A 24,791-nucleotide genomic window follows, 5' to 3' on the forward strand; every position below is an offset into this window, starting at 1 on the left:
TCGAGGTCTCGGCGTCACGACACCGCCCCCACCGAACCAGGCAGGCTACTGGCGACTGATCCCAAAGGACCAGCTCCACAATATCAGCTCCCTGGCCAGCACTCTCTCGCAACACCGTTCCCATCCCTCCTCGTCCCCATCTCCACATCATCAAACCCTCTCTGTGTCTGGTGGACAGAATCGAAGAGAGCGCCGTAGAGCTGAGCGCACAGAAAAGAAGCAGATGCCACCAGTGGCTCGATCAAGCAGTCGAAAGGAGTCCTCCAATACGCCCCGTTCTGTGCAGACCAGGAAGCAGCATCAACGTCAAGAAAAGGGTCAAAGTGAGGTGTGCGAGGTCGACTTGTCGTCGTCAAAAGTCCTGAGCAGCCAACGAACGGCTGAGAGGAGCTCAGACGCCATGACCAGCTCGTCATTCCTCAAAGACGAAGCAGAGACTGAGACAATGTTCCGTGACCTCAGCAGCAGAAAAGAGCAATGCAACTCTGGGAACCAGGAAAGCTTACCTGCTTCCGAACCCTCCAACACTGTAGAGGGCGAGGCAGTAGAGGATCGCGAGATGATGCTTGCAAAGGAGAGGAAAAGGGCAAAGAGGGCAAGAGACAAGCAGAGACAGAAGGAAAAGGCCCGTCTGGCAAGATGCCAGACAAAGAAGCAGTCCTCTCCGAACCTGCACCATTTCGAGCAGACAGAAGAAAACTCGTGGGTAGACAAGTGCACCTCTCGTTCGTCGCGCTCTGGTGCTGAACCTCTCGTTTCCTCACCCCATCTGAGATAGAAAGCGCAGTGCACTTGATTCGGATGTGTGGGACGTCGAAGGAAAGGCAGAAGAACTTGAAGAGGAACTTGTTCGGCAGCTCTTTACGACAGAACAAGCCGACGAAGTCCCTACTATTACGAAGAGCTCCCCAGAGGGGGAAGATTCATGTGAGACTGGTAGCGACCCAGAAGGCATACATGACATGCTAACATATCGCTTTCCCCACACAGCCAACGATGAATACCGCGTGCCCCAACCAGGTCGCCATGGATGCCAGAGCGCACCCGTCACGCCCGCCCTCCCGTTCGTTTCTGAAGAATTCAGCACATTGACGACGCCCGATCTCTCCTTTATTCCTCACTTTCCAAGCTTGAATGAGTCAGTCACGGAATTGAAAAAGCACGAGGATTCTTCGTTGCCTCAGCACCCTTCTCCGACCTCGCCTATGGCGTGGATGAAGCGCAGCGCGAGCGAAGAAAACAGCCGCGATCCGGCTTCGTGCAATGGCCACCTTGTCGAACCCGGCAAAGACAGAAGCGTGAGTGCTTCAAGCTGTACGATTCAGTATTAGCCATCGAGCGAGCTAATGTCTAGAAACGAGAACAGAGGATTATGAGAAGCAGCAGCATGCCAAATGCCACGGTCTTGCTGGAGAAGGGCATCAACACGCTCAAACTCGACAGCAGCCCCAGGTCGACGCCCACAATTTCAAATGAGGCTTCCTCTTCTCCCTACTTGTCCGAGCAGGGCCGATCGCCCAATGTCGATACCAGCAACACAATCCCGGACTCAATTACCGAAGGCGAGCCAGACATATCGGGCGATAAGCATGCCATTTGTGAGCGAGAAGTCTCACCCGAGGACAATCAAGCGAGGACTGCAAGCAACGATCAAGAGCAGATTCATTTGAGCCAGAGCGAGACAAGTACCACAAGTCCCGAAGAGGACGTTTACGATGATAGCGTTGGACCCATCTACAACGCGGCAGATCAGTACAGGTTGGCGATGCTCAAGTTGGCACCAATACTTCAGAACAATCTCGACACGATCATTGCAATCTACAAAGCTGGCAAGCGTTTGGTAACTGTTGAAAATTTCCTGGTCGAGATCCTCGACGAGCAAGGTCACTGTCAGATCGTCTCGCCGCAATACCACCCACACCACCGCTCACGCTCTCAAGACTACGGCATGGTGTCGGATGACGAAGAAGAAAACGATGACGATGAAGGAGAGGAAGTGGGTAGCAGCGGAGCGGGCTCAACAGAGTCCTATGACTCTACCGAGCCGCTCGGTCACGAAATGCACCACCGCAACACCTCTTGGGTCACGGGGATGACAAATCTTCGTAGCGTTCCTAGCCACACGAGCATAGAATCCGGTCCAGGAGCAGAACAAGGCAAGAATGCCCTGTCCCGTGTAAGAGACAAGCCGCTATTTGAAGGGTTTGTCAACGAATGGAGGGAAACCGAGTCCTGCAAAGGGCGGTCGCTTTCGTCGTATAATCGGGAGAAGATGCCCGGGAGCAGTGCTTTCGCTGACATTCATGATTGCGACAACGCTATTCGTCCAAGTAAATTGAGCCCTGCGCTTCAACGTGCCAAGGCTCGCCTCCGTGAAAAAGGTATCACCGCTGATGGGTACTCTCGCGAACAGGCCACGAGAGCTCATCAGGCGGGATCGCTTGACAAATTGAAGCAAGGCGTCCACTCTATTGAGCTAGGTCCCTTGACCATTTCTAGAGATCATATCGAGGGGTCGTTACTCATCTATCAGCACCACCAAGCGACGTTACAAGCAAGGTCGAACAGCGGCGTTGGAGTCGTCGACGCACCTCGTTCGGAGCGACGCAAAGCTCAGGCAGCGGCCCGAAGCGAGAGTCGCTGGATGTCTATCAAGAAGCGCGAGATCATAAAGAGCAAACGGCCGATGAGGCCCGCCGAGCAGGCCGAGGACGGCACCATCACCATTGAGGAGGCGCCCTTACGTGCTTACGCTGGCTCGGAACACCGGCGGCTGCCACGACCCATGATGGCGCGCAATCTTCTCTCGCGTCAGTTCGGCGTCCGAATCGGAAACGAAAGCGAGTGGGCAAAGCGGGAAACTAGATTGGCGATCAGCTCGTCACACCTCGAGCGCCAATTACAACCGCATCATCATCGTCACCTCTTTCAAAGGCAGAGCCAGCAGCAGATGCCATTGAATGGACGAGTGCATCACGAAGATGCTGCGTCTGCTGTAAAGTGGCAACAGCAGCCGCAGCAGCAATCACGTCTCTTTTCGCTTGAAGATGCCAATGGCGGCAACGCCAATCAATCCAACCTCGCGGGCCCCAACAAGACCCTTACAGCCGCTACTCACGAATCTTGACGAGAAAACAAAGAAAGCCCTTCTTACTTTCATGTCTCTTCCCCTTTCCCTTCATTACATGTAAGCCCAGCCTCATCTTCGGGTGCCCCTTTCCGTATCCCAGTTCATTCATGTCGCCTCGTAACATTCGGTCGTCAAATCTAGATCGGTGTGAAAAATCAATGACGGTACACTCAGCAGTATGGCACTCGCGACCTGTCGCGTTGCGCGTTGAGAGCGACACTTCCTCCACATCAAATCTGCACCGCATTAGGAGGACTGGCCATCCCTGCTCAACCTTCCGTCTCCTTTCCTTCCCTCCCCGTCACTTGCCATCTCCCAGATGACCTTTTTTAGAGCTCTCTCGAGGGCATTCTCTTCGCCTGCTCGGCCGCGCCCCAGTGCGGGGGCTCTATCATACCCTCGCTTCGCAGGCCCGACACCGGCATTTGCAGTCTATGCTCCTCCCACACTCCTGCTCTTTTCCTACTTTTCCTCGACCGCTCCCATTCATGCCGACGAAGCTCGCCCGAAATCAAAGTCTTCGACGCTCTTCCGCGCAGCCAGCCCAGCGGCGCTCCGCAATCCCGTCACGAACCTCGTCTTTTTGCGCGTGCGCGACGATGCAGACGAGCGGCGGGCGCATGAAGGCTGGGTCGGCTACTTTCGAGAAGCCGGCTTCGACTGTGTCGAGATGAACCTCGACATCGTGGGAGCGTCGAGCGATGATGAAGGGGCGTGGAGCAAAGGTGGGTTCTTCTTCGTCTACTTCGAGTGAAAGAAAATGGCGAAATGGAAGCTGAAGAAAGTGGGGAACGTCTGTCTATTTTCGCAGAACTCGAGGGCCAGTTGCGACTTCTCTCGCTGCAGCGTGCCCCGCTTCTCTTCTGTCGATCTCCCGCCTCGACCGATGCGGCCACTTCGCACATAGGTTCTGGCTCAGCAAGGGCCAGTGGGCTCGTGCTGGTGGTACCCTCAGAGGAGAAGCGGCAGGAGGTCCAAGCGCGGTTAGATGAACTCAAGATCGACACAAAAAGGAACAGAGTTTTGATTGTCGTCGAATCGGAGGGCAAAGATGACTCGGCTATCCGGAGCGTCGAGCGGTGGATCACATCAGAAGGGCTTGCTTGATGATGAAATGCCCTAATCAATGAAGGTTAAGAAATACAATGTGGGAGGCTTGTGTGTGAAGTCTCTACCGAATCCTTTGTAGTGAAGTCCGGGTGTGAAAGGTCGTATTCGTCAAGGCTGTTGTCGAGGTGCCACCTGATATTTCTTCGACTTTACAGCCGTCATGTCTTCTTTTCCTCTTGGAGCTTGCCAACGAGAACCTTGACTTGCTCGACTAGTAGGGGTAAAGGATGAGCAAGGGATCCAACGTCCCGGCAGGTCAACTCACCATTCTTTGCAAAATCGTCTTTTCCCTTCTTTGTTGTCTGCGACCGCTCTTCACTGTTCAGATGGTAGTAGTGGCCGCCATCAGAAACGGTCCTACACATCATCAAGAATGAGTCAACATGAACGCAGCTGAGACCGTGTCTAGAGAGAGGCACTTACGCATGACCGTCGTCCTCTCCGAGCCATATATCCAGCAGCGTGAAAAGGGCTTGGCCCTTGAGCCTAAAATGACCCTCGATGACGTCCTTCCAGAGCGCTTCAGGCGACTTGAGATGGTCCAGCATGGCGACAGCCACTGTCTGACGCCTACAATTCTTGGAGTAGGCTGTGCTGAAAGGCTGCCCGGCCATGCTCGACCAACCTGGTTCGTTGAGCGCTGGCTCCTCGACGCCCATTACCAAACTCTGAATGCTCAAGAGGACTTGCAAGAGTGTCGATTGACCGCTAACCCAGCCAGGGCCAGTCCAAGTTCCCAACAGCGAGAGGCAGACTTTGCCGTCGGCGTATAGATTGGGATTGTGGCGAACCTTGCCTCCGGCCGTCGTCCTGAGTGACACCAGGGGACTGACATTGTTATACTCTGCTGGCATAAAGATGTCAAACATGAAGAGGCCATCTTCATACGGGCTGCCTTTAGGGCCGACAATGCATGCCTTGAGCACATCCAAACGACTTTCGTCGACACGGAGGAATATGCTGCCGTGCCACGAGCTCGGGAGGCTGCCTCGAAGACCTCCCAACTCTTTGGCAATGGTGACGCCCCGCTTGGAATTGTCTGCTGCATTGACAAGCTTGATATCTCTGTCGAAAGCGTGTGCAAACTTTGGTGCGGAAGAAGAAGCACTTCGCGTTGTGATGGTCATGTCGCAATCGGCGTATCGTTCACTTCGAGCCCATCGCTCGTAGGCGGCGATCGCCTTCTCATTTGCGGTCTTGCGGTCAGAGTCGTCGCAATTCTTTGCAGCCATCTTCCCAAATTGGTCTCGATGCGCACACTCTGGTCCAAACTCGGCCTCGGCAATGCCAATGAGTCGATCCACAAACACATTACCTTTTGTCTTGCGAAGACGACTGTCGATGATGCCAACGTAGCTACAGAAACTTTTCGCGAAGTCCACCATCCGTTGTGACTCGTCGTCCAAGGCTTTGACGGAGTTAGTGCTCGAACTAGTGCTCACTTGCGGTTGAAGTACTCGAATGCCCAGGACAGGCACAGGACTGCGCAAGGATAAAAATGACGACGAGCTCTTCTTCGGCTTGGGAATCTCCTTGGCTTGTGGCTCGACCGGCGGCAACTTCGAGATTCTTTCTGCCTCGTTACGTTTGAGAAGTTCCATCCCTCGAAGAAAGCCCTCGCATTGGATAACGACGCTCTGTGCCAGCTCGCGAGGTCCTCTACTGCACATATAGGTGACATGGCGCTCCTTGAAGTTGGGCTTCTTTACAACTTCAATAGTCGATGGAAGCATAATTGGCTGGAGAGGGATTTAGTGAAGCTACACGAAATCAAAAACCTTGTCTTACCTGAGCGAGCAGAGCTGCGAGTGATTCGTGCGCCGCAAAAAGTTTGAACCACCCCTCGACGAGCTCCTTGTAAAGTTCATGGCGCTCGCACATGTCGCTGAGACTGAATGAATCAAGTACTTCAGCTTAGAACGAGGCACACAGTAGCTGAGTACTCACCTTTCACTGCTCATCAGGCGGCTCGCAATTGGCAGGAAACGTCTTCGAAGCTGTGCGATCGAGGCAACGTGAGGGAGATGATCACTCTTTCGTGTTGGATCTCGACTGAGATTTGGGAGAAAAGGACGAAGAGCACCAAGGCCATGGCACACCCGGCTGTCGAACTCCTTTACTTTCTTGCTGTGTGCCTCTGATGACCGGGATGATCAACAACGAGTGCCGAAGTAGAACAAAAAGGAGGGAGACTCACCTAGCCAGGAGGTTGACTCTTTTACATCATAGCCTCCATAGCCCGTACCCTTGCCGGGCTTGTCCTTGTCTACAGGAATGTTTTTGGATTTCCAAGCGGGCGTGGAAGATGCAGGAGAAGGAATCTCGTCGAGAAGGCTGAACTCCGAATGGCCTTTGCCATCGAGAAGGGACTTTTTGGCTGGATCCCAGTGGGGCTGAGAATCTGAACCGGCTGGTTCACTGGTTACCGTCGGTACATCTGTCGATGTTTTGAGTTTCTTTTTTGGGTTGCCTTTTTGCCCTTCGTCATGACTTCGCACTATCTTTTCCTTCGGTTCATCGAAGAGATCTCCAAAGTGAGCGAGGCCGGCGCCGAGGATTATTGCTTGTACCTCAGGACAGTGAAGAAGGCGCGAGGGAGGGCCAGCTTCCTTTGCGCCATCATCTTGCACCAAGATCGATTTTCCCTTCTCCGACTTGCTGGATTCGCAGACCTCGTCGCCACAAGCCAAGCAGAGAGATGCGCTGCAACCAGCACACTGACGCACAATGGCCTGCTTCAGATAGACTAGGTAGCTTTCCACCGTCGGCAGCATCACAAAGAGGTCCTTTGGCTTGCGCTCGTTGACTTGACCACACTTCGGACACGGAAAAGGTGATTTGGTGACGTCGTTGTAGAGGCCGAAAAGGAACTTTCGACAGCGTTGTCAAATGGGAGCAGATTGAGGAAAGAAGATAATATAAGAACCCACCGATTGCTCCGCGCCTTCAGGACAGCCTCTGAGCCATTCGCCTTGCGTTATTTCCTTTGCACACACTTTGGAGCCACATTGATCGCTGCCTTCATCCTTGAGCTCGACAAAGAACTCGGCCGGCTTTTCCAAAACCTCGATGACGAGCTCCTCACGATCTTTCCTCATCGAAAGGCCGAGGTAGGGATCCGCATCCTGGTCGACTGTGTCCGATGAGATACTTACGATGTCTACGTCTGTATGAACATTCATGTTCTTATTGGCTGAGTCAAGTCGCAGACGAGGATGTATTGCACTCACCAGCTTCCTCAAAAGCGTCTTCGTCTGCCTCTTCGTCGTCGTCTATGACGAGCGATTGCGTTGCTGTCCTTTTGACACCTGTCACGACACAGTCGTCGTCTTCCTCTTCATGATCACCATTGTCCACATGAGCTGCAAGCGCTGGACCGTCAAAGTCGCCTCGAAAGACCGCATCGGCTGCTTCCATGATTGTCTTGTGCTTCGCAAGCGCAGCGCGTGCCTGCCTCAGTGTGGCTCCCTGCATGGCTCCAGTGTGAGCTTGAAGTTGTGCTCCTTATTGAGTGGGGCAGACAGCTCACCATCTCCACGAGCGTGGCGACGTTTGCCGCAGACATGCTGTAAGGATAGAAGGTGGCTTGACTGAGCGAGACAGCGGCCAGCGGCGGCTGCCCAAGACGACGGGGCAACGGGCGGCCTGACCGCCCTCCTAACTCATATAAAGTTGAGCGCTCAGGCCACCTCCAAGATCCAGTCCTCCAAGATCCAGTTTATTTTTTTTTGGTCACGCAGAACTAAAAATGACAAACGGCGCGTCTATGTCAGTGACAAAAGGAGGGACTTTTTTTTTCTCTCCTCGCCATCGCACGCTCACTCACCTTTTTCACCCTCGTCACCAAACCATCAGTGCAGCTCGATGACGACGATGCGTGGAGCACAGTCATTGGCCAGAATAGCAGGCCCCTCATCACGAGGCTTCACGTCCACATGCGCCGCGTCTACGTCGGGAGTGGCGCCAGCGACGTCGACGAGCCCTCGTCGACCCTCAGGCGCCCAAAGAGCGGCGATGAAGGAGGCGAAGAAGAAGGACGACAAACTGCGGCGGGCCGTGGAGCTCTACCACCTGACTAGCTACTTTTTCCCCACGCCCAACAATGCCGAGGCACCGACGGCGTCGTCGGCGTTATCGTCTTCTGGCACGACCCGAAAGCAAGCAGAGGCCCTCGACGAGGAGCGCATCAACGCCCACATCCGCGATGAGCTCGCCGTGGCCATCGATGACAGAGACTCGGTCACGATGCGCTCAGCGCACGTCGTCCTCGACGGCGAACGCAACGGCTTCCTGGGCGAAGACATCAACCGGGCCGGCCAGGCCTTTCTCCGAAACACGCGCGCCACCTCGCGCGGGCTCTTTGATACGGACCTGGACCTTGAACGGCAGCGGGACGAAGACGAGCAGGGCGAGCTACCACTGCCGGCAGACCGCAAGGCGACGGCAGACTACATCTCCAAGCTGGCCTCGTCGCGCGACGTGGTGCTTACGCGCCAGAAGTTCGAGGAGCTCAACGTGGAAAACATGCGGAGCATGCGGGTCCGGGACGCCCTCTTTGGCACCACGGGCGGCAGCCTGCCCGGCCTTGAGGTTGTGAGGGAAAGAATTGAAGAACGGAAGGCGAGAGAAGCACAGGAATCGTGAATGGCAAATCATCAATTGTATGTTGTATGTACAAACGTAACAGCGCTAGAAACCATTGTTCGTCGAATGTGGGTGGTATCTTCTTTCTTTCTCTCTCTCTTTCTCTTTCTTTTTCTCGGCTTAGTGGCGGTAGCCGGGCGTTGGGTACTGCCGGTAGTAACCGCCAGTCTCGCCCATGTCGCTAGCGTGGACCTTGCGGAAGCCGCCACGCTCGTCACGGAGCTGGTCGCGGTACCGGCCTACAATGACGCACAGGTACGCAGCGACGAGGAGTACAAAGGCCCAAACGCCAATGCCGACGCCCGCGACGATATTGAAGGCCTACAGAGATGGATGAAAAGATTCTGTCAGCGATGACTTTCTTTTGGAAGAAAGGCGCATGTGCGGATACCCACAGATTTGCAGGCGTCTTCAGAGACCGTTGCCTGAGTCGAGCTACTGACGAGGTTGATGCTTGATCCATCCAGGTCGATGTTCTCGGCCTTGTTTGTGCAGTTTTCAACGTACTGGTCCTTGTCCTTGAAGAGAAAGACGAACTCGACGATTCCCAGGGCGAGGGTGAGGAGCCAGAGGGACCACATCATCGTCGAGTAGAAGCGCACGGCGCGGTAGGAGGCAAAGATGGAGCCGATGAAGCCAAAGAGAGAGGCGAGGCAGAAGAGCGTCATCTCGGCCGCAAGGGCGCCGGTGAGCACCTTTTGGACTGTTGTGAGGCTGCTCGACTCATGGACGAGGGCCCAGATGAGGGCGCCGGCGACGACGAGGGAGCCGAGGAAAGTGACGGGCGAGAGGATTAGGACGCCCAGTCGGGTGGGAAGGCAGCAGCAAAAGGTACGCATGTTGTTGCAAGGCGGTGGAGTGTCTATTGCGTGTTGTTGCGGGATGCGATTGAGAACTTGTCTCTGTTGGTCGATGAGTGGGTGGTTGTGTGCTGGGAGAAGGCTTCCTTGTCACTGCTTAAATACTGTGTGTGCTCCAACGGTGCACCGCATGAGCGGAGGCACAGCCCAGCCAAGTGGCCGCGCCTGCAGCCATCGTGGCTTTTTTGTTTTCTTTTCTCTCGCGGCAAAAATAAAATCACAAGCAAAGAGCGCGCTTTGGGCGCCCACTAGTTGAGCGAGCGAAGGCTGTGCGCGCGCCAATTCTCTCACCGGCCTGTCGCTCCAAAATATTAATATTGTGCCGCGAGAATGACGCGCAATTCCGAAGCTTGGCCTGAACCCAATCATCTGCCGGTGAAAAAATCGAGGGAATTGGAAGAAGAGAAGAAGGTGAAGAAGATCCTCTTTCGGTCTGACATTTTGACATCAGTGCGACACCTCAGACTACTACTTGATGATTCACATCTTCTGTGCTGAACATGACTCGTGAGCTTGTGTTCTGCTCTGTCATACCTCCGAATAGCGAGTCTTGGGCCAACATGGCCACACTAGGAAAGACACGCTAGAGTGGCGCATGCAAGGCCAGGCGCTTTTTCCCTCCACGTCGGACATCTCGGCGGCTGCTTCCGAACCACAAAGGTCCGATGAAGATGAGTGCACCCGCCAGCGTCGACGTCGACGTGCTCATCATCGGAGCAGGCATCGCTGGCATTGACGCTGCCTACCGCGTGCAGAGCGAGACGAAGCTGTCGTACGCCGTCGTCGAGGCCCGCAACGAGATTGGAGGAACATGGAGCCTGTTCAAGTTCAGCGGCGTCAGGTCAGACATTGACATGATCCAGTACGGCTACAGCTTCCGACCCTGGACAAAGGACAAGTTAATTGCAGAGGGCTGGGAGATCCGTCAGTACATCGATGACGTGGCCACCGAGAAGGGCATCAAGGACAACATCAAATTTCAACGCCGCGTCGAGTCTGCCTCGTGGTCATCGGCGGAGAAGCGCTGGACGGTGACGCTCCGTCGCACCGACCCGTCTGGCGGCAATCACGAACCGGAGTTGATGACATCCCGATTCATCTTCAGCTGCACGGGCTACTACGATGATCAGAAGGGCTACTACCCTCCCATCAAGGGCGCACAACTCTTCAAGGGCCCGCTCGTCCGGCCGCAATTCTGGCCCGACAATCTTGACTACCGAGGAAAAAAGGTTGTCATCATTGGCAGCGGTGCCACAGCGGCCACGCTCCTTCCGAGCATGTCGCGCGGCAAAGATGGTGCGTCGAGCGTGACGCTGCTCCAGCGGTCTCCTTCCTACTACTTTGCTCTGCCCAGCGAGCGACCAATCGTCAACGTCTTCCGACGCTGGGCACCCGCATGGACAGACCAGCTCATGAGATGGTGGCTGTCGACTATCGACTTTCTCTTCTTTCTCTGGTGCCTCATGTTCCCAAATGCTGCCCGCAGACTCATCCGCTTTCTCACTGCGCGCCAGCTCCCTCCTCACATTCCTCTCGACCCACACTTTGATCCAAAGTACACGCCGTGGAAGGAGCGCCTGTGCATGGTGGCCGATGGCGACTTTTTCCAAACGCTGCGCTCGGGCAAGGGACATATTGCCACGGGCGTCATCGACACCTTTACCCCAGACGGTATCCAGCTCGTCGACGGCACCTTTCTCGAGGCCGACGTCGTGGTGCAAGCGACGGGCCTCGAGGTGCGCATCTTGGGAGGCATCGACTACAAGGTGGATGGCGAGACGGTCGAGACGGGCAAGCGCTGGCTCTACCGTGGCACGATGCTGTCCAACGTCCCCAATCTGATCAACAGCAATGGGTACTTCTTCCAGGCATGGACCCTGGGAGCCGACATTTCAGCGAGGTCATTCACCAAGCTCGTCAGACACATGGAGAAGAAGGGCTACTCGTCGGCGACGCCAATACCTCCAGATGGCATCGAGCAGATCACGGAGCGCTTCGTCACGTCCGGCTACATCGTCCGGGCCTCTGGCCGGTTCCCTAAGGTCTCGACAAAGAAGCCCTGGAAGGGGAGAAGTCACATGCTGGCCGACTGGCTAGACTTGCACTTTGCCAATGTAGAGGAGGACATGCGCTTCGAGTGATGGGGGTAATGTCGCCCTGGCCCTCTCCGAGCTGGGTGCAGCTGTGCGTGCATCCGCGGTTGATTGCGAAACAAATGCAAGAATACAGTAGTAGTAGAAGTACTAATAGAAGTAGTGGAAAGAGGCTTGCAGTAGTAGTAGTAGAGTACCTGATTTTCCTTCTTTTTTTGTATTTTTGTCCGTAAAGCGCATGATAAGTTCGGGTGGGTGAGAATGGGCTAGCAGGTTGCACCGAACACTGCTTTCGACGACACCGATCTGGAAGCACCATCAAGGGCTCAATCCCTCCCTCCCTCCCTCCCTCCTTTTGCTCGACGAGAACGTTGGGTCTCGAATCCCCCCCTCGCCGACAATTCCATCCCTGCAACGAGGAGCACGGGCCGGGGCGGGGTCTTAAAGAGGGTCAGGCCAGCGGGTGTCTAAAACTAAGTAGAGAAGAGAGGGAAGAGGGGCGGGGGAGAGAGCGAGAAAGAAAGCCAGAGAGAGAGAGGAGACGGGGGAGGGGGCACGGACGCGCGCTTGTAAGTAAGTTGTCGCCTCGCTGTTCTTCTGAGGCGGCGAGAAGAGCGGGCGCCGCTGTCTTCCTTCATCCTCTTGTCGCTCGGTCAACGCCAGACGGGTATTCGACATCCAGATCGACCCACGGAGAGCGTGCAAGGGAGAGCAGGAAGAGGGTTGCGAGTCGTCGGCGTCGTCTCAGGTCTCGCTTCGGCCTCCCATCGCCCAGGTCTGCCACGACTGCACTGTAGACTGCGGGCCTCGTCTCTCGACGCATCTCCATCGCCTCGGGGCCCGGCCCACCTGATCTCTTCTAGCAGCGTGCCCACAACGAGGAGAGACAAAGACAGAAGAAAATACCGATGTCGGACCTCTACAGGCCTTCGTCTCGCAACGCTTCGAGCTCCTCACCCAACTTCTCTCGCGCCGCCCCGCCCACCCAGTCAAACCACCAGCAGCCCTCGTTTCCCTCATCGGTCTCTTCGCTTCCTGGTGCGCTCGGCATCGGATCTTCTTCGTCGACAGCGCTTCCCAGTGCGAGCAGGAGCAACGTTGAGCCAAACGGATCCAGAGAGCAGCATCCACCAAAGCAGCAACAGCAGCATCAACATCAAAGGCTCCAGTCAGACGCATCCTCGCTACGACGGGGCGCCAGCCCTAGCACAGGTTCCTCGTCCGAGCTATACATGACGCCCCCTTCCTCGTCCAGGGGCCTCGACAGCGCCAACATGAAGGACACTGGTGCTGAGTCATCCAGCTCCAACGGCGCTCCAGACGGCTTCTACCAGAGTCGCTCTGTCTCCTCGAGCTCGTTGACCATGGACGCGAGCGGCAGCGGGGGGAGACGACGGGCGGGCAGTGGCTCCAATCCACCCTCCTCTCGCAAGTTCATGATCCCGATCGGGGCAACAGGCGCCAGGCAGAAGCTGAACGTCCTCAGCGCCTCGCAGAAGCCTAGGGGTTCATCCTTGACGAGCAGACGACCATCGACAAGCTCGAGTGCGACCCATGCCGGCGAAGAAGGCGTCTTTGGAGAGGGCTCCTTCCAGCGGCTGGGGTCCTCGCATGGCCGCAGCGAAGGCAGTTCTCGAGGCATTGGCTCGTTTACTAGCTCGCAGAGCCACGAGTATCTACCAAGACCGACGAGTAGTAGCAACAGCAGCAGCAAGGGCAGGAACGGCGCAGATAGCGACTGGACCCGGGACGGAAGCTCGTCGCAGCGGCGGCCGAGCGACCCACAGGTCAATGGCTGGACGCTCGTCTCTACCACTGCGCCCGCTTCAGCAGCCTCGCCGCCATCGCAAGCAACCAATCGCTGGTCTTCGGCGTCGAGTGCCAACGCTTCGCCCCAGCCCCCGCTGCCCGTGTCGGGTGGCTGGGTCATGGATCCATCTTCGTCCACAGCGACCGCAACAAACACTGTCCAATCTCAATCTTCGACACCGACACAAGAACGGCCAGATCCACTCATGCAGCGTGAAAGCTCTACTTCGAGCATGCGCAGCCTCGGGTCCTGGAGAAAGGCGCTCAACGCGACACCGAGAAGAGAGCCTTCGGGCAAGGGCATGCAACCGAGCCACAGCAACCAGTCCATCGACAGATTTGACCCTGCTGATCCGCCGTATAGCTCGCCCAAGGCCGATGCCATCCTGGGCAGACAGAGGAGCGCGAGCAACACGAGCGATCGCAGCTTTGCTCGCTCACCGCAGAGCTCGACGTCGTCCAAGATGGAGAATGCAGCTGGAAAGGTCAGGGGTGGCTTCAGAAGCCTCTTTCAATCCAAGGGCAGCCGGCTGCAGAGTCCGCCGACAGACACTCCCTCGCAATTCTCGCCCCCAAAGGGGCTGTGGTCACCGCCAGATCCATCCCAGGACAACAGCATGTTTGGCTCCCAGCCCCAGCGCAACAATTCGGCCAGAGAGCTCCAAAGTTCAGAGTCGGGCTCAGAGATGGAAGGCAGAAGAGGGAATCGGTCGGCGTCAGACTTTGGCGACAGCCACGAAGGTGATGCCAAGAGCGACAGCACAGAGAAGGACGAAAAGCCTGCGGGCGAAGACGCAAGCGAGGACGACAGGGAAGAAGATGATGAGAGCGAGACATACCAAGAGAGGCAGATGTCACCCTTGGTCAAGCGGACGTCGGAATTTGCACCGACGCTGGACCTTAATCTTCCATCGGCCGGAGGCCTGTTTGATCAGTCGCCACGCACCGAAAAGAGCGCTTTGCTCGGCATTCCCATGGGCACTGGCGCAGCCGACCAGCCGAGGTCACCAATGGATAGGGGCTCTGGAGACGAAGCTGTTGACCTATCGCAGCACGCTTCGTTGAACAAGTCACTGCCGCCGACGCCAGGGCCTTCCAGCAGCAATGCGAGTAGCGTTGGTGGCGACGGGTCGTCCTTCTTTGGCAGCCCTTCGGCCAAGACGACGCCACAAAAGAATGCCTCGTCGTGGTCGCAGGCTCCTGCGGCAGCCGCCAGTTCGGCCGGCTCTCAGCGCGGCTCTTTGCTAGGCTTGTCTCCGAACGGAGACTCTGATCGCAGATTCTCCACTGCGACTGTCTCTAGCACAGCGACTTCAGACACTCCAGCAGGCAGTCTCACTACGAACAAAGGTCTTGAGCTCACGCCAACCACGCCGCCAGACGATGGTGCAGCCACACGATCATCTCGGACCCTGATTCCTATCGACTCTGACAAGCCCAATGTGCCCCTCACGTCACCGCTGCTGGCTGCTGTGCTGGATCAACAGAAGCGCAACGCCTCGATGGCGACGGCATCTTCCTCGCATTCGCCAAGCACGCCGTCGCTCATCAGAGGGTCGGTAAGCTCTGAAAGTGCCTCACCGAGCTCGCGTTTCAATGCTAGATCGTCTCAAGACTCCACTCCTTCTCCCACGAGGTCATCAGCGTCAGCTTCGACGAACGACACTGCGGTCCCGAACGGGGGCACACCCACCAAGCCTGGCATCCCAGCGAAGTCAAAGGATCGGCCCTCCTTGCCCCCTCAGCCTGATCCGGCGACGTTGGCCAGGCTCGAGAGGAGCGCATCAACAAACACAGTCCAGACAGGCGCTGCTCTCGCCGCCGCTGCCACGGCTGCCAACACCTCTGCGACTGTTCTCGAGACCAATGAAGATTCGGCATCTGCCATGGCACCGCCGGATACAGCATCAGCGGCATCACGGAGCTCATCTGTCAAGTCCAACGAGAACCAATCTACTGGACGGCACCAGCACCAGCACCAGGCTTCTGCCCAAGCAAAGCCAGCCTTCGACCCAGCAACATATGTACCACCCGGAGCGCTCACGAGGACCCGCAAGGGCGTTACTGTCCTCCCACTGTCGTCGACGCTCTCTTCCACCAGTCAGAGAACCTCGGCGGGGGCGCAATCGTCAGAGGATCACTCCTCTCGCTCCGGTACTGCGGAAGAAGGAGACGAGAGCACGCCAAGACCATCGATGGATTTGGGGGGATTCCGTACCGAGTCAGCCATACCAAAGCACAGCAACATCCCGATGCCAGTGTCGCCCACCATGCGCAGCCGCTTCTCTATTAGCGGCGAAGAAGAGTCTGGCACACACATCATCTCACGCCCGGATCCTGTCGAAGAGGGAGGAAGCGATGGCCAGATCATTTCGTTCAACACTGGTGACTTTGACCCGGATGAGGACAATGCTTCGGTCGATTCGGGGTCGATGCTGCCAGCCAGCGCATGGGCAGAGGTCGAAACGTCCCTGCAGCGCTTCAAGGACACGACTGCATCGACTGCTGCTGACAAGGGTGGCCTTCTGCGCACGATACTGCTTCCCTTCCTGGCCCTCGAGGCCGAGACACCCAACGTGGAAGTCAGCGGCGAAGGCAACTTCACCTCGGGCAAAGCACGCCGCTCCCTCTTCTTTGAGTGGATCCGGCATCTCCTCCTCGAGCTGCAAACCGTTCAGACATCGGCCGACCGAGGCGCTATCCTGGAGAGCATTGCCTGCATCATTGAGAGCCGCAACTTCTCTGCCAGTATCCTGTCGACGGATCTCGAGGACGAGACGAGGTTCTCCTCGGTCTTTGGCCACATTCTGTCTTACGCCATCGGGGAGCTCAACAAGAAGGGAGTCTACCAAAACACGCTCATCTTTTCCGGACGATTACTTGGTGAGTTTGGCTGCAGTCGAAGTCTACCCTGTGACAATGCTTGCTGACAATTCTTTATGTCCAGCGGTGGCATTCTTTCGGGTCAAGGGTGTGGCGAGCAAGCTCCTTCGTGCGCTGCCCGTCAACCGCTTCGCCTTGGAAAGAGTGGCGCATGAGGCACAGTGGGACGAATACCAACCAAAGGATTGGAGGATGTACGCCTCAAAGTTTCCTCAGCCCTTGCGAGACTTTTGCTTCCAGGATGCCAAGACCTACCTGAAGATGCTCGACTCCCAGACGACGACAGCTGCAGTGACGAATGGCGATGCCGAGGACGACGATGACCGCTTCCTCGTCCGACATTCCGATGTCGAGGTGGAAATGACGGGCAACTGGCTGAGGCGATGGCAATCGGACGACTCGGAGCTCTTCTTCAGCTTTTGCAGGAGCTACCACCGGCAGCTTGCAGGTCTCTTTTCGGCCAGCAAGAATCTCGAAGGCGTCTTCAAGCTCTTTTTTGGTGGGCCTGGCTATGCACACTTGGCCACTTGCATCCACCAAAAGTGTCTCTCGCTCGTGCACCGCGACATTCTCTCCGTCACGACGCTGTCCTCACAGAAGAACTTGTGAGTACGGTATTGATTCCTATGTTGGATCTTCGCTGACACTCGTTTCAATGCCTTCAAAGCAATCCTGGTGAGACGGCAAACGTGCTCTCGGGAAGCACCGCAGGCAAACCACGGCACTTGGAGGCGGCCAATCGTAGATGCAGCGCAATCGTCGTCGACATCGTCCGAGCACCTAGCTCCAACAACCAGATCTTCGCTCCGATGCTTGGCATCCACGTCAAGTGCCTGGTCAGACGGACATCGCTGTACGATGTCCAAGGCGTCTTTTGTCTTCTCGACTGGATGGATGGTGTCCTGAGCCACATGGAGACGGCCGAGCTTCCTGCCGAGCACTTCATCGACATTGACTTTCTCATCCACACCGTCTGGCTCTTGCTCAAGGACGCTGATCACGCGCTCGCTCTGATGCGGACCGTCGCCTTCTGTTACTCGAACTTTGCCGTGCTGACGAGCACATCTCGACACCGCACCCGCTTCTGCGAGGAGATTTTGCTCGACGCGCGCATCTTCCAGAAACTTTTCCTCTCTTGGTCGTTCACCATTCGCGCTTACTTTTTGCACCTCCTCGTCTTCCGACTCGCTCGTATCAACGACTTTCCGTCACCGAATGACGACCCCAATGGCAAGACGGCCGTCATCATTGCAAGACTATTCAATATGCGTCTCGACGAGATTAGGACTAGGCACGATGAGCTGTCGCCCTCACCCTCGTCTGCCGATTCGGGCTCTGAAGACGATGGCGAGGAGTCGAGCCGGTCCAAGGGACGGCCCCAGTCGTTTGTCAGCACCATCCGGCACACGTCGTCGATTCACCACAACTCTGAATCCAGCCTGGCGGTGTCGAAGGCTGAGAGGGTGTTGGGCATCGGCATGCCTGACCCGGTCTTGTCTTCGGGCAAGGGCGAAAGCAAGGCGCAATCGCGTGCCGCCAAGTGGCTTCGGGCGCTTGGAGGGAGGAGCGTCAGCAAGGGCTCGAAGAACAAATTCGCCTCGGCCTCGTCTAGTGCTTCGCCGATGCCATCGACGACGGAGAATCCGCTGATTTACAACGAGCCTCGCAGGCCCATGCCGCGCGTCGACGAGATCGACATCGATTCCGAGGAAGATGGGTCTGGCTCGAGGCCGGCGAGTCCGGAGACGGCTGGTGGGGATACGCCAAAGGCCGACGAGGGTCAGTTTGACTTTGGCAGCTCTCCCGGCAACGCGTCGTCTCGACAACAGGCTACCTCTTCGCCGACGGCCTACGGCGAGAATCTTGCTCCGGACATGGCCTTTGACCTCCAGTCTCCCATGGCAACCCTGCCCGGTGAGCGGGCGTCGACTTCGAGGGCCCAAGCGCACCAGCCTCGCATCTCGAGGGCATTTTCGAAAAGGTCGTCCATCTTGCCCGGCCCGGCCTTTGAGCTCGTGTCGCAGGACGACGGCAAGATCGACACGGCAATGGAGGAGGAGGAGGCCATCCGGGCGTCGACGATGGTTGAGCCGAGGAAGAAGCTCGTCAAGGCCGACCCGTACGACCGCAAGCTGCACACGTACGCCGTGCAGAGCTTACGCGAATACGAGCAAACGATTCAGGAGCACGATGAATACTTCGCTTCGCAACCCGAGGGAGAGAAGGCGCAGGTCCCCAAGCTCCCCACGCAGTGGCCACAAATGTTTGCCGATAGCTAGGTGTTTCTTGACTGCGGTCTCCCTTTGTCCTCGCCATCCCTTTGTCCGGCGTAGTGGACGTCATGTATAAATAGACACTCTTTTCTCTTTAAACTGCTCTCCAATCGATTCCTCTGTTGAGATCTCAGAGACACACTTTACGTAAAGTGTGGGTCCTTTGTACTGGTTACAGAACGGCACACACACTCGACAAAGACAGTCTTCATCGTCATCGTCATCATTCGGAATCAAACCATCACCATCAGCTTAAGCTCTTTTCGACGCGCGCCAACGTCGAATCAGTCATCAATCAGTCATTGATTAGTCATTTACCGACGGGTAAATAATATTCGAAAATGTCAGCCCCAGCTCTGCCTCCACCTGAGCCCGACGTTAACTCCGTGGCTCAGAACGTCGCCGACCTCTCCAGCGAGATCGATCAGCTCAAGACCGGTCTCCTCGAGCAGGCTGCAGCCCACGGTGGGCTCAGTACTAAGTTCGACAGCCTCAGCTCCAAGGTCGACGAAGTCAGTCAGCAGTTAGGGGAGCACACGATTGGCCTTGCGGCCAATCGTGCGGCCATCGAGAGGCTTAACGAGACCTCTGCGGCCACCCATTCGACGCTCGAGTTGATGAAGACTCAGCTCGAAAGCATTCTCACTCAGCTGAAAAGTGACAATGATACGAGGGACAGACGCCTCAACGAAGTTGAGCAGGGCCTCGACTCGCGCTTCCAGCAGTTGGAACGCAATTTAAACGTCCGTGTCGGACATTTGGACGACCATGTCGCAACGCTTCGTGCAGAGCAGCCCGCTGGAACGACGCACGGCTCGACTATGGATGTCGATGGATCCACGCGTCAGGAAGGCGACCCTGGCTCCAAGCATCTGGAACCAAGGGACCGCGAGGAGCTGCCAAATGCGCACGAGGACGCCAAACCGCCTACTCTGCGCGACTTTAATGGCGACAAGGAGGATCCCAGCCTTTGGCTGCAGGACTGCGTCGAGCAGTTAACGGATCGCCGCGTCGCCAAGTCTAGGTGGCCGGTGATCGTCTCTGGCGCCTTACAAGGCTGGTCGGTCACCTGGTACCGCCGCGAACGAGAGGTCCACGGTGGCACGCTCACCTGGCCTCAGTTCAAGGGGGCCTTCCTGCACGCACATCTCACTGGTGACCGGGTCACTGAGGTCCTGCGTGATCTCCGCAGCCTGCGGTTCACCACCATGGAACAGATGGTGGGCGAAATGCGCAAGCTCGACATGAAGTCATCCGTCGCCAACGTGACGCAAGAGGTGCTCATTGATAAGTTCCTCACTACGATCCCGTTGGCCAGGTACGGCGACTTCATCCTCAACGTCAAGCAGAAGAAACGCTCGACGGTAGAGGCGGTAATGCAGGATGCCATCGAGTACGATGCGCTGCGTCAGCAGACGTTCAAGCGCGGCGACGGTCAGCTCGATGGCGATCGCCGCCCGGAGCAGCGCCAAGGCAAGGTTTACCCTGGGGGTGGACCACGCTTCACTCTCCGCGGGGTTCGACCTCCGCCCAGGCCTGCTAATTACGCCTCGGCTGCAAAGATGCCCTCGACACCGCGACCACCTCCACCGGCAACCAAGACGGAGGAGGCGCCGGCGGATGTCAAATGCTACAATTGCGGTCGAGCTGGCCATTATGCGCGCGATTGTAGGCAACCAATTCGGGACAAGGCCACGACACCATTCCCTCGCAAGGGGGTGGCCTTCAGTCCCAATCCTCGCCTTAACGCTCAGTGGTACAAGCCACATGACAGCCGCTTACAGGTGTTTCTCCCGGTCATCGAGATCGAAGTCTTTGGCACAAGCGTGCGCGCCCTTGTCGACACTGGTGCATCGCACTGTTTCGTCAACAAGGCCTTCCTCGACACGATTCCGGGGATCACGCTCAGGGACATGGGCGAGGCCAATTTCGAGTCCGCCTTTGGCCCTAGTTCCGGTGCCGAGCCGGCAAAACGCTTCAATGCCTGGGCTCGACTGGGAGGAGGCGCTTCCGCGTCATTCGAAGCTTACCTGATCCCCTTCGCCGACAATGCCAAGTGCTTCGATGCCATTCGGGGCCAAGAACGCCCCCGGCACTTTTCAACGGGCGATGCAGGAGGTGCTGGGCACCACGGTTAACACGCTCTGCACCGTCTACCTGGACGACGTCACTGTCTACTCGCTCAACCGCGCACAGCATGTCCTCGACGTACATGAGGTCTGCGCTCGGTGCGACAGGGCGGGCTTCCATCTCAATCTGGACAAGACGGAGTTCAGTGCGCCCGAGGTCAAGGTGCTGGGTCACCTGGTCTCGCAGGGCGCAGTCAAGCCAACACCGGCCAAGGTATCGGCTATCGACGCCATTGCGCCGCCGACTACCGTCACGGACGTGCGCAGTTTCCTCAACATGATTGGCTACTATCGACGCTTCATCTACAAGTTTGCCGATATTGCTGGTCCGCTGTACGAAGTCACCAAGGGTGGGCCCAACGGCAAGCAGCGCGTCGAGTGGACGACGGAACGCCAAACGGCCTTTGACAAGCTCAAACAGTGCCTCATCAGCGACCCCGTCCTCGCCCAGCCACAGTTCTTGCAGCGGTACTACCTCGAGTCCGACGCATCCGCCTATGCCTGCGGCGGCGTGCTGTCTCAGGTGCGACAGGACTGGAAGGGGGATGCCAAGACGCTGGCAGCCCACCAAATTCCTCCCGTCTCAGCACTGCGGCCCATTGCGTTCTTCTCAAAGCGGTTTACAGCCACGGAGCGCAACTACTCGGCCCAGGAGCGCGAGCTCGTGGCTGCGGTGGCCAGCCTCCGGCACTTTCGCCACCTCGTAGAGGGCGCGCCCGGCGGGCTGACAATCATCACCGACCACGAGTCGCTCAAGTACCTTCGTCGGCAGAAGGAGATGACGAAGCGGCTGCTACGCTTCGTTGAAGAGATCGAACACTTCGACCCCGTCTTCGTCTATCGCCGCGGCAGGGACAACGTCGTGGCTGACGCACTCAGTCGCCTGGGAGGCGAAGACGATGTCGGCAGCGAGCCCGTCGACGTTCCCCTGTACGCCTTTCCTCTCTTTCGGGGACACGAGAGCGACGGCCACAGTGAGGAAGAGGAGGACGATGACGAGGCACGCTGGGAGGACGACAACGACAGAGAGCAAGGCACGCTCATCTCGGCTGAGGATCGTCTCCTCATGCCTATGTCGCAGGAAGAAAGAAGCAAGGTGGAAAGGGCATTCCGGGCATTGGGACTCATCCGTCTCTCGCTGTCCGAGAACTTCGATCTGCAGGAAGACCGAGCCAACGCGGCCTGGCGAAGCCGCTTGCCGGACAACCTGGATCAGGAAGCAAAGGAGCAGGTCAGGGACCTGGCGCTGGTACTCAAGAACGACGTCGTCTTCAGCCGCGGTCTCATGTTCTGGGTCAACAGATTCGCGGGCGACAATGGCGACGACGAGATCGAAGAAGTTATTGCCCACGACACGCTGTCGCGGGCCGCTCGCGCCATGGTTGCAATGCACCAGGATGTCGGTCACGAGCAAGGGCCAACCACGATGCGGGCGTACCTCGATCGCTACTGGTGCCCGGAAGCAGAGGCGCTGGCACGGGCATGTGTACAGACGTGCGAGACCTGCCAAGTCTTTGACGAGGATCCGCACAAGAAGAAGCCACGGCGCCTTCACCCAATCGGCACCGTCGATGCCTTCGATCGTCTTGGGTTGGATTTTGTCGAGCTACCACGGTTGAGCAACGGAATGCGCTACTGCTTGACCGTGGTCGACTACGCCACCTCCAACGGCCATGCATTCCCTCTGGCCAACCGGAGCGCCGCGGCGGTCATCGATGCCATCGAGTTCATGATCAACACCTATGGCAAGCCAAGCCATCTCATCGCAGACAACGGGCCCGAGTTTACAGCACGCGAGTTCATCACCTACGCAGACCGACTCGGGATACAGCTCCATTTCTCAGCCGCCTACCATCCACAAAGCAACGGGAAGGTCGAGAGCTTCAACGGACGCCTCGTGCGACGCCTCATGCGGCTCGCGCACGAGCATCGCGACGACTGGGATCGTTACTTGGATCAGGCCATCGCCGCATACCGGTCGACCCGCAGCACGGTCACCGGCATGAGCCCGTTCTATCTCATGTATGGCCGCGAGATGCGCCTGCGACATCAGGAGGGCTACAACACCCACTCGTCAAACATTCAGCCATCGCGGCTCGCCGAGATCAGGAGACGCGAGTCACGCGTCCAGCGGTTCGAGCACGAGCGCGGGCTGGCCAACAAGCGCTCAATGAGGGCCATGCGCCAACGCGCGGCCCGCTTCGAGCAAGGTGCAACACAGCAAGACACGTGGGAAGCCGGTACTGGCGACCTTGTCATGGTTCGAAATGTCACAGCGACGAAGCGCTCGCCCAAGTGGACGGGGCCGTACATGGTCACAAGCGTCACGCCCGACGGGGCCTGCGAGCTAATGACAAGAAACGGTCTCACGCTTCGGTCGACTTTCAATCAAGCTCTCCTAAAGCGCGCTTGGGCCGCTTCGGATCAAAACTCGCCACACACCTGGAATCCACAACCGCCAGCGCATCAACGTCCAGGGCCTCGGCACTTCGATCCGCGCGACCCAACGCCACCGCGTCAATCCACTACCGAGACAACTCAGCAGACACAGCAATCTTCGCCTTCCACATCAGCATGGCTGCCTCCGACAGCCACACAACGGCATCGCCGCCTCGCAACGCTGCCGCCGGAACAGCAGCAGCAACTGGACCGGGCGCGAGCACTTCGCTCAGCTTCCAGATCGCGCGGCGAGCCAGGGTCGAGCGACCAGCAGTAGAGGCCGAGGATGTTCGGGCGGAGGTCCACAGTGATCTCAATCGCCTGCAGCGAGCCCAAACTCGCCACAACCATCGTTCACACCGCTCTTCACCACCAAATGCCAACATTTTGGTCGAGGGGGAGGGGATCGAAGCGAACGACGAGGACAACGAAGAACTAAACGATCGCGAACTGGACAACTTGTTCGACTTGATCAACTATCCAGACGACATCAGCGATGCCTGGACCTTTGGCGACGACAACCGCCCAGGATCGGACATAGCAGGCAGGTCACGCCAAAACCCCCGGCGGACAACCCTCCCGCCGGAGCTGCGGCAGTGGTATCGAGATGTCTCACGCGAGTTTGGACCTTGCCGTGCCCGCAAGCTCATGATGCTCAGCAACGACACCTACGAAGCACATGTACAGTACAAGCGCGAATGGAGTCGTCGACGCAGAGAAGCTGACCCTGAAGGACACCGGGCCCATCTGAACAAGATCAATGCCTGTCGCCAAGCAAAGGGGTACATGAGCAAGGAGTTCTACAACGCGGCACGCAAGGATCTGGCGGATCTGCGTGCAGTTCTCGACGGCCGGGGCCTCGAGAAGAGAGACAAGGAAATCAAGCAAATAAGGGAACGGCGACAATGGCTGGTCAACGATCAAGAAGCCTTCGAGCGGCACAAGGCCCACGTGCGAGAGCTCGACACAAGAAGGCGAGAGGCCATCCGCGCCGGCACCCATGTGCCAATTGTCCGGCAAAGTCTCGACGCACTGGAGGGAAATCCCAAGGAGGCTCGTCTTAATCGTTGGAACAACAACCAAAAGCAGCGACGCCAAGCCGACCTTGAGCGTCATCGCGAATACGATAAGGTTGCCCGGCAAAACCGTCAGAAGAAACTTGCAAATGACCCGGCGCTGGCTGAACGGGAAAGGGCGCGTCGGCGTGAAATTAATCGACGCCACAACGAGAACCGCAAATTAAGGCGCAAGGCGCAGCGCGACGCCAAATCCCAAGCTGCGGCAACCAACGACGACGAGGACGTCGCCTCGGGGTTTGAAGGGGGTGGTGTTTCTTGACTGCGGTCTCCCTTTGTCCTCGCCATCCCTTTGTCCGGCGTAGTGGACGTCATGTATAAATAGACACTCTTTTCTCTTTAAAC

The 24,791-nt window shown here is 57.3% G+C and overlaps 8 protein-coding genes across 8 annotated transcripts; 5 read left to right on the forward strand and 3 right to left on the reverse strand.

Annotated features, from left to right (window-relative positions):
• The first annotated feature begins 407 nt into the window (after nucleotides 1-407).
• On the forward strand, nucleotides 408-3,271 carry FA10DRAFT_110340 (hypothetical protein). The gene is made up of 5 exons (XM_025517865.1): nucleotides 408-702; nucleotides 779-927; nucleotides 991-1,063; nucleotides 1,144-1,298; nucleotides 1,367-3,271. Exons 2-5 carry the CDS (start codon nucleotides 802-804, stop codon nucleotides 3,125-3,127), a joined length of 2,115 nt encoding a protein of 704 aa, XP_025377522.1. The 5' UTR covers nucleotides 408-702; nucleotides 779-801; the 3' UTR covers nucleotides 3,128-3,271.
• Nucleotides 494-1,028, reverse strand: FA10DRAFT_266814 (hypothetical protein). The gene is made up of 3 exons (XM_025521651.1): nucleotides 991-1,028; nucleotides 779-927; nucleotides 494-702 (listed from the first exon to the last, which is right to left on the reverse strand). Exon 3 carries the CDS (start codon nucleotides 677-679, stop codon nucleotides 503-505), a length of 177 nt encoding a protein of 58 aa, XP_025377523.1. The 5' UTR covers nucleotides 680-702; nucleotides 779-927; nucleotides 991-1,028; the 3' UTR covers nucleotides 494-502.
• Nucleotides 3,272-3,361: 90 nt separating the features above from the next.
• FA10DRAFT_266815 (hypothetical protein) lies at nucleotides 3,362-4,289 on the forward strand. The gene is made up of 2 exons (XM_025521652.1): nucleotides 3,362-3,855; nucleotides 3,942-4,289. Exons 1-2 carry the CDS (start codon nucleotides 3,450-3,452, stop codon nucleotides 4,235-4,237), a joined length of 702 nt encoding a protein of 233 aa, XP_025377524.1. The 5' UTR covers nucleotides 3,362-3,449; the 3' UTR covers nucleotides 4,238-4,289.
• Nucleotides 4,189-7,891, reverse strand: FA10DRAFT_266816 (hypothetical protein). Its single transcript, XM_025521653.1, has 9 exons — nucleotides 7,770-7,891; nucleotides 7,471-7,708; nucleotides 7,171-7,406; nucleotides 6,438-7,110; nucleotides 6,188-6,377; nucleotides 6,029-6,131; nucleotides 4,664-5,979; nucleotides 4,506-4,597; nucleotides 4,189-4,451 (listed from the first exon to the last, which is right to left on the reverse strand). The coding sequence occupies exons 1-9, from the start codon at nucleotides 7,803-7,805 to the stop codon at nucleotides 4,399-4,401; spliced, it is 2,937 nt and encodes a 978-aa protein (XP_025377525.1). The 5' UTR covers nucleotides 7,806-7,891; the 3' UTR covers nucleotides 4,189-4,398.
• Nucleotides 7,892-7,975: 84 nt separating this feature from the next.
• Nucleotides 7,976-9,165, forward strand: FA10DRAFT_266818 (hypothetical protein). The gene has a single exon (XM_025521654.1). The coding sequence runs from the start codon at nucleotides 8,114-8,116 to the stop codon at nucleotides 8,882-8,884; it is 771 nt and encodes a 256-aa protein (XP_025377526.1). The 5' UTR covers nucleotides 7,976-8,113; the 3' UTR covers nucleotides 8,885-9,165.
• On the reverse strand, nucleotides 8,876-9,945 carry FA10DRAFT_266819 (hypothetical protein). Its single transcript, XM_025521655.1, has 2 exons — nucleotides 9,280-9,945; nucleotides 8,876-9,205 (listed from the first exon to the last, which is right to left on the reverse strand). The coding sequence occupies exons 1-2, from the start codon at nucleotides 9,721-9,723 to the stop codon at nucleotides 9,005-9,007; spliced, it is 645 nt and encodes a 214-aa protein (XP_025377527.1). The 5' UTR covers nucleotides 9,724-9,945; the 3' UTR covers nucleotides 8,876-9,004.
• Nucleotides 9,946-10,200: 255 nt separating this feature from the next.
• On the forward strand, nucleotides 10,201-12,093 carry FA10DRAFT_266820 (monooxygenase, flavin-binding family protein). The gene has a single exon (XM_025521656.1). It carries the CDS (start codon nucleotides 10,416-10,418, stop codon nucleotides 11,883-11,885), a length of 1,470 nt encoding a protein of 489 aa, XP_025377528.1. The 5' UTR covers nucleotides 10,201-10,415; the 3' UTR covers nucleotides 11,886-12,093.
• Nucleotides 12,094-12,338: 245 nt separating this feature from the next.
• FA10DRAFT_279491 (hypothetical protein) lies at nucleotides 12,339-18,931 on the forward strand. Its single transcript, XM_025523546.1, has 3 exons — nucleotides 12,339-16,529; nucleotides 16,594-17,134; nucleotides 17,197-18,931. Exons 1-3 carry the CDS (start codon nucleotides 12,746-12,748, stop codon nucleotides 18,806-18,808), a joined length of 5,937 nt encoding a protein of 1,978 aa, XP_025377529.1. The 5' UTR covers nucleotides 12,339-12,745; the 3' UTR covers nucleotides 18,809-18,931.
• Nucleotides 18,932-24,791: the final 5,860 nt, after the last annotated feature.

The sequence above is a fragment of the Acaromyces ingoldii genome (assembly GCF_003144295.1).
Source record: "Acaromyces ingoldii strain MCA 4198 unplaced genomic scaffold FA10scaffold_3, whole genome shotgun sequence".
In the NCBI taxonomy this organism is placed as follows: Eukaryota; Fungi; Basidiomycota; class Exobasidiomycetes; order Exobasidiales; family Cryptobasidiaceae; genus Acaromyces; species Acaromyces ingoldii.

Coding starts and splice junctions, on each gene's coding strand:
- FA10DRAFT_266814 (XM_025521651.1), bottom strand. CDS start 679: ATGGTGCAGGTTCGGAGAGGACTGCTTCTTTGTCTGGCATCTTGCCAG.
- FA10DRAFT_266818 (XM_025521654.1), top strand. CDS start 8,114: ATGCGTGGAGCACAGTCATTGGCCAGAATAGCAGGCCCCTCATCACGA.
- FA10DRAFT_110340 (XM_025517865.1), top strand. CDS start 802: ATGTGTGGGACGTCGAAGGAAAGGCAGAAGAACTTGAAGAGGAACTTG. Junction 928..990: donor CCCAGAGGGGGAAGATTCAT/GTGAGACTGGTA, acceptor TTCCCCACACAG/CCAACGATGAATACCGCGTG. Junction 1,064..1,143: donor CCCGTCACGCCCGCCCTCCC/GTTCGTTTCTGA, acceptor TGAATGAGTCAG/TCACGGAATTGAAAAAGCAC.
- FA10DRAFT_266820 (XM_025521656.1), top strand. CDS start 10,416: ATGAGTGCACCCGCCAGCGTCGACGTCGACGTGCTCATCATCGGAGCA.
- FA10DRAFT_279491 (XM_025523546.1), top strand. CDS start 12,746: ATGTCGGACCTCTACAGGCCTTCGTCTCGCAACGCTTCGAGCTCCTCA. Junction 16,530..16,593: donor CTTTTCCGGACGATTACTTG/GTGAGTTTGGCT, acceptor CTTTATGTCCAG/CGGTGGCATTCTTTCGGGTC. Junction 17,135..17,196: donor CTGTCCTCACAGAAGAACTT/GTGAGTACGGTA, acceptor ATGCCTTCAAAG/CAATCCTGGTGAGACGGCAA.
- FA10DRAFT_266816 (XM_025521653.1), bottom strand. CDS start 7,805: ATGTCTGCGGCAAACGTCGCCACGCTCGTGGAGATG. Junction 7,407..7,470: donor AGACGCTTTTGAGGAAGCTG/GTGAGTGCAATA, acceptor ATGTTCATACAG/ACGTAGACATCGTAAGTATC. Junction 4,452..4,505: donor AGACGATTTTGCAAAGAATG/GTGAGTTGACCT, acceptor TACCCCTACTAG/TCGAGCAAGTCAAGGTTCTC.
- FA10DRAFT_266815 (XM_025521652.1), top strand. CDS start 3,450: ATGACCTTTTTTAGAGCTCTCTCGAGGGCATTCTCTTCGCCTGCTCGG. Junction 3,856..3,941: donor TGAAGGGGCGTGGAGCAAAG/GTGGGTTCTTCT, acceptor CTATTTTCGCAG/AACTCGAGGGCCAGTTGCGA.
- FA10DRAFT_266819 (XM_025521655.1), bottom strand. CDS start 9,723: ATGCGTACCTTTTGCTGCTGCCTTCCCACCCGACTGGGCGTCCTAATC. Junction 9,206..9,279: donor CTGAAGACGCCTGCAAATCT/GTGGGTATCCGC, acceptor CCATCTCTGTAG/GCCTTCAATATCGTCGCGGG.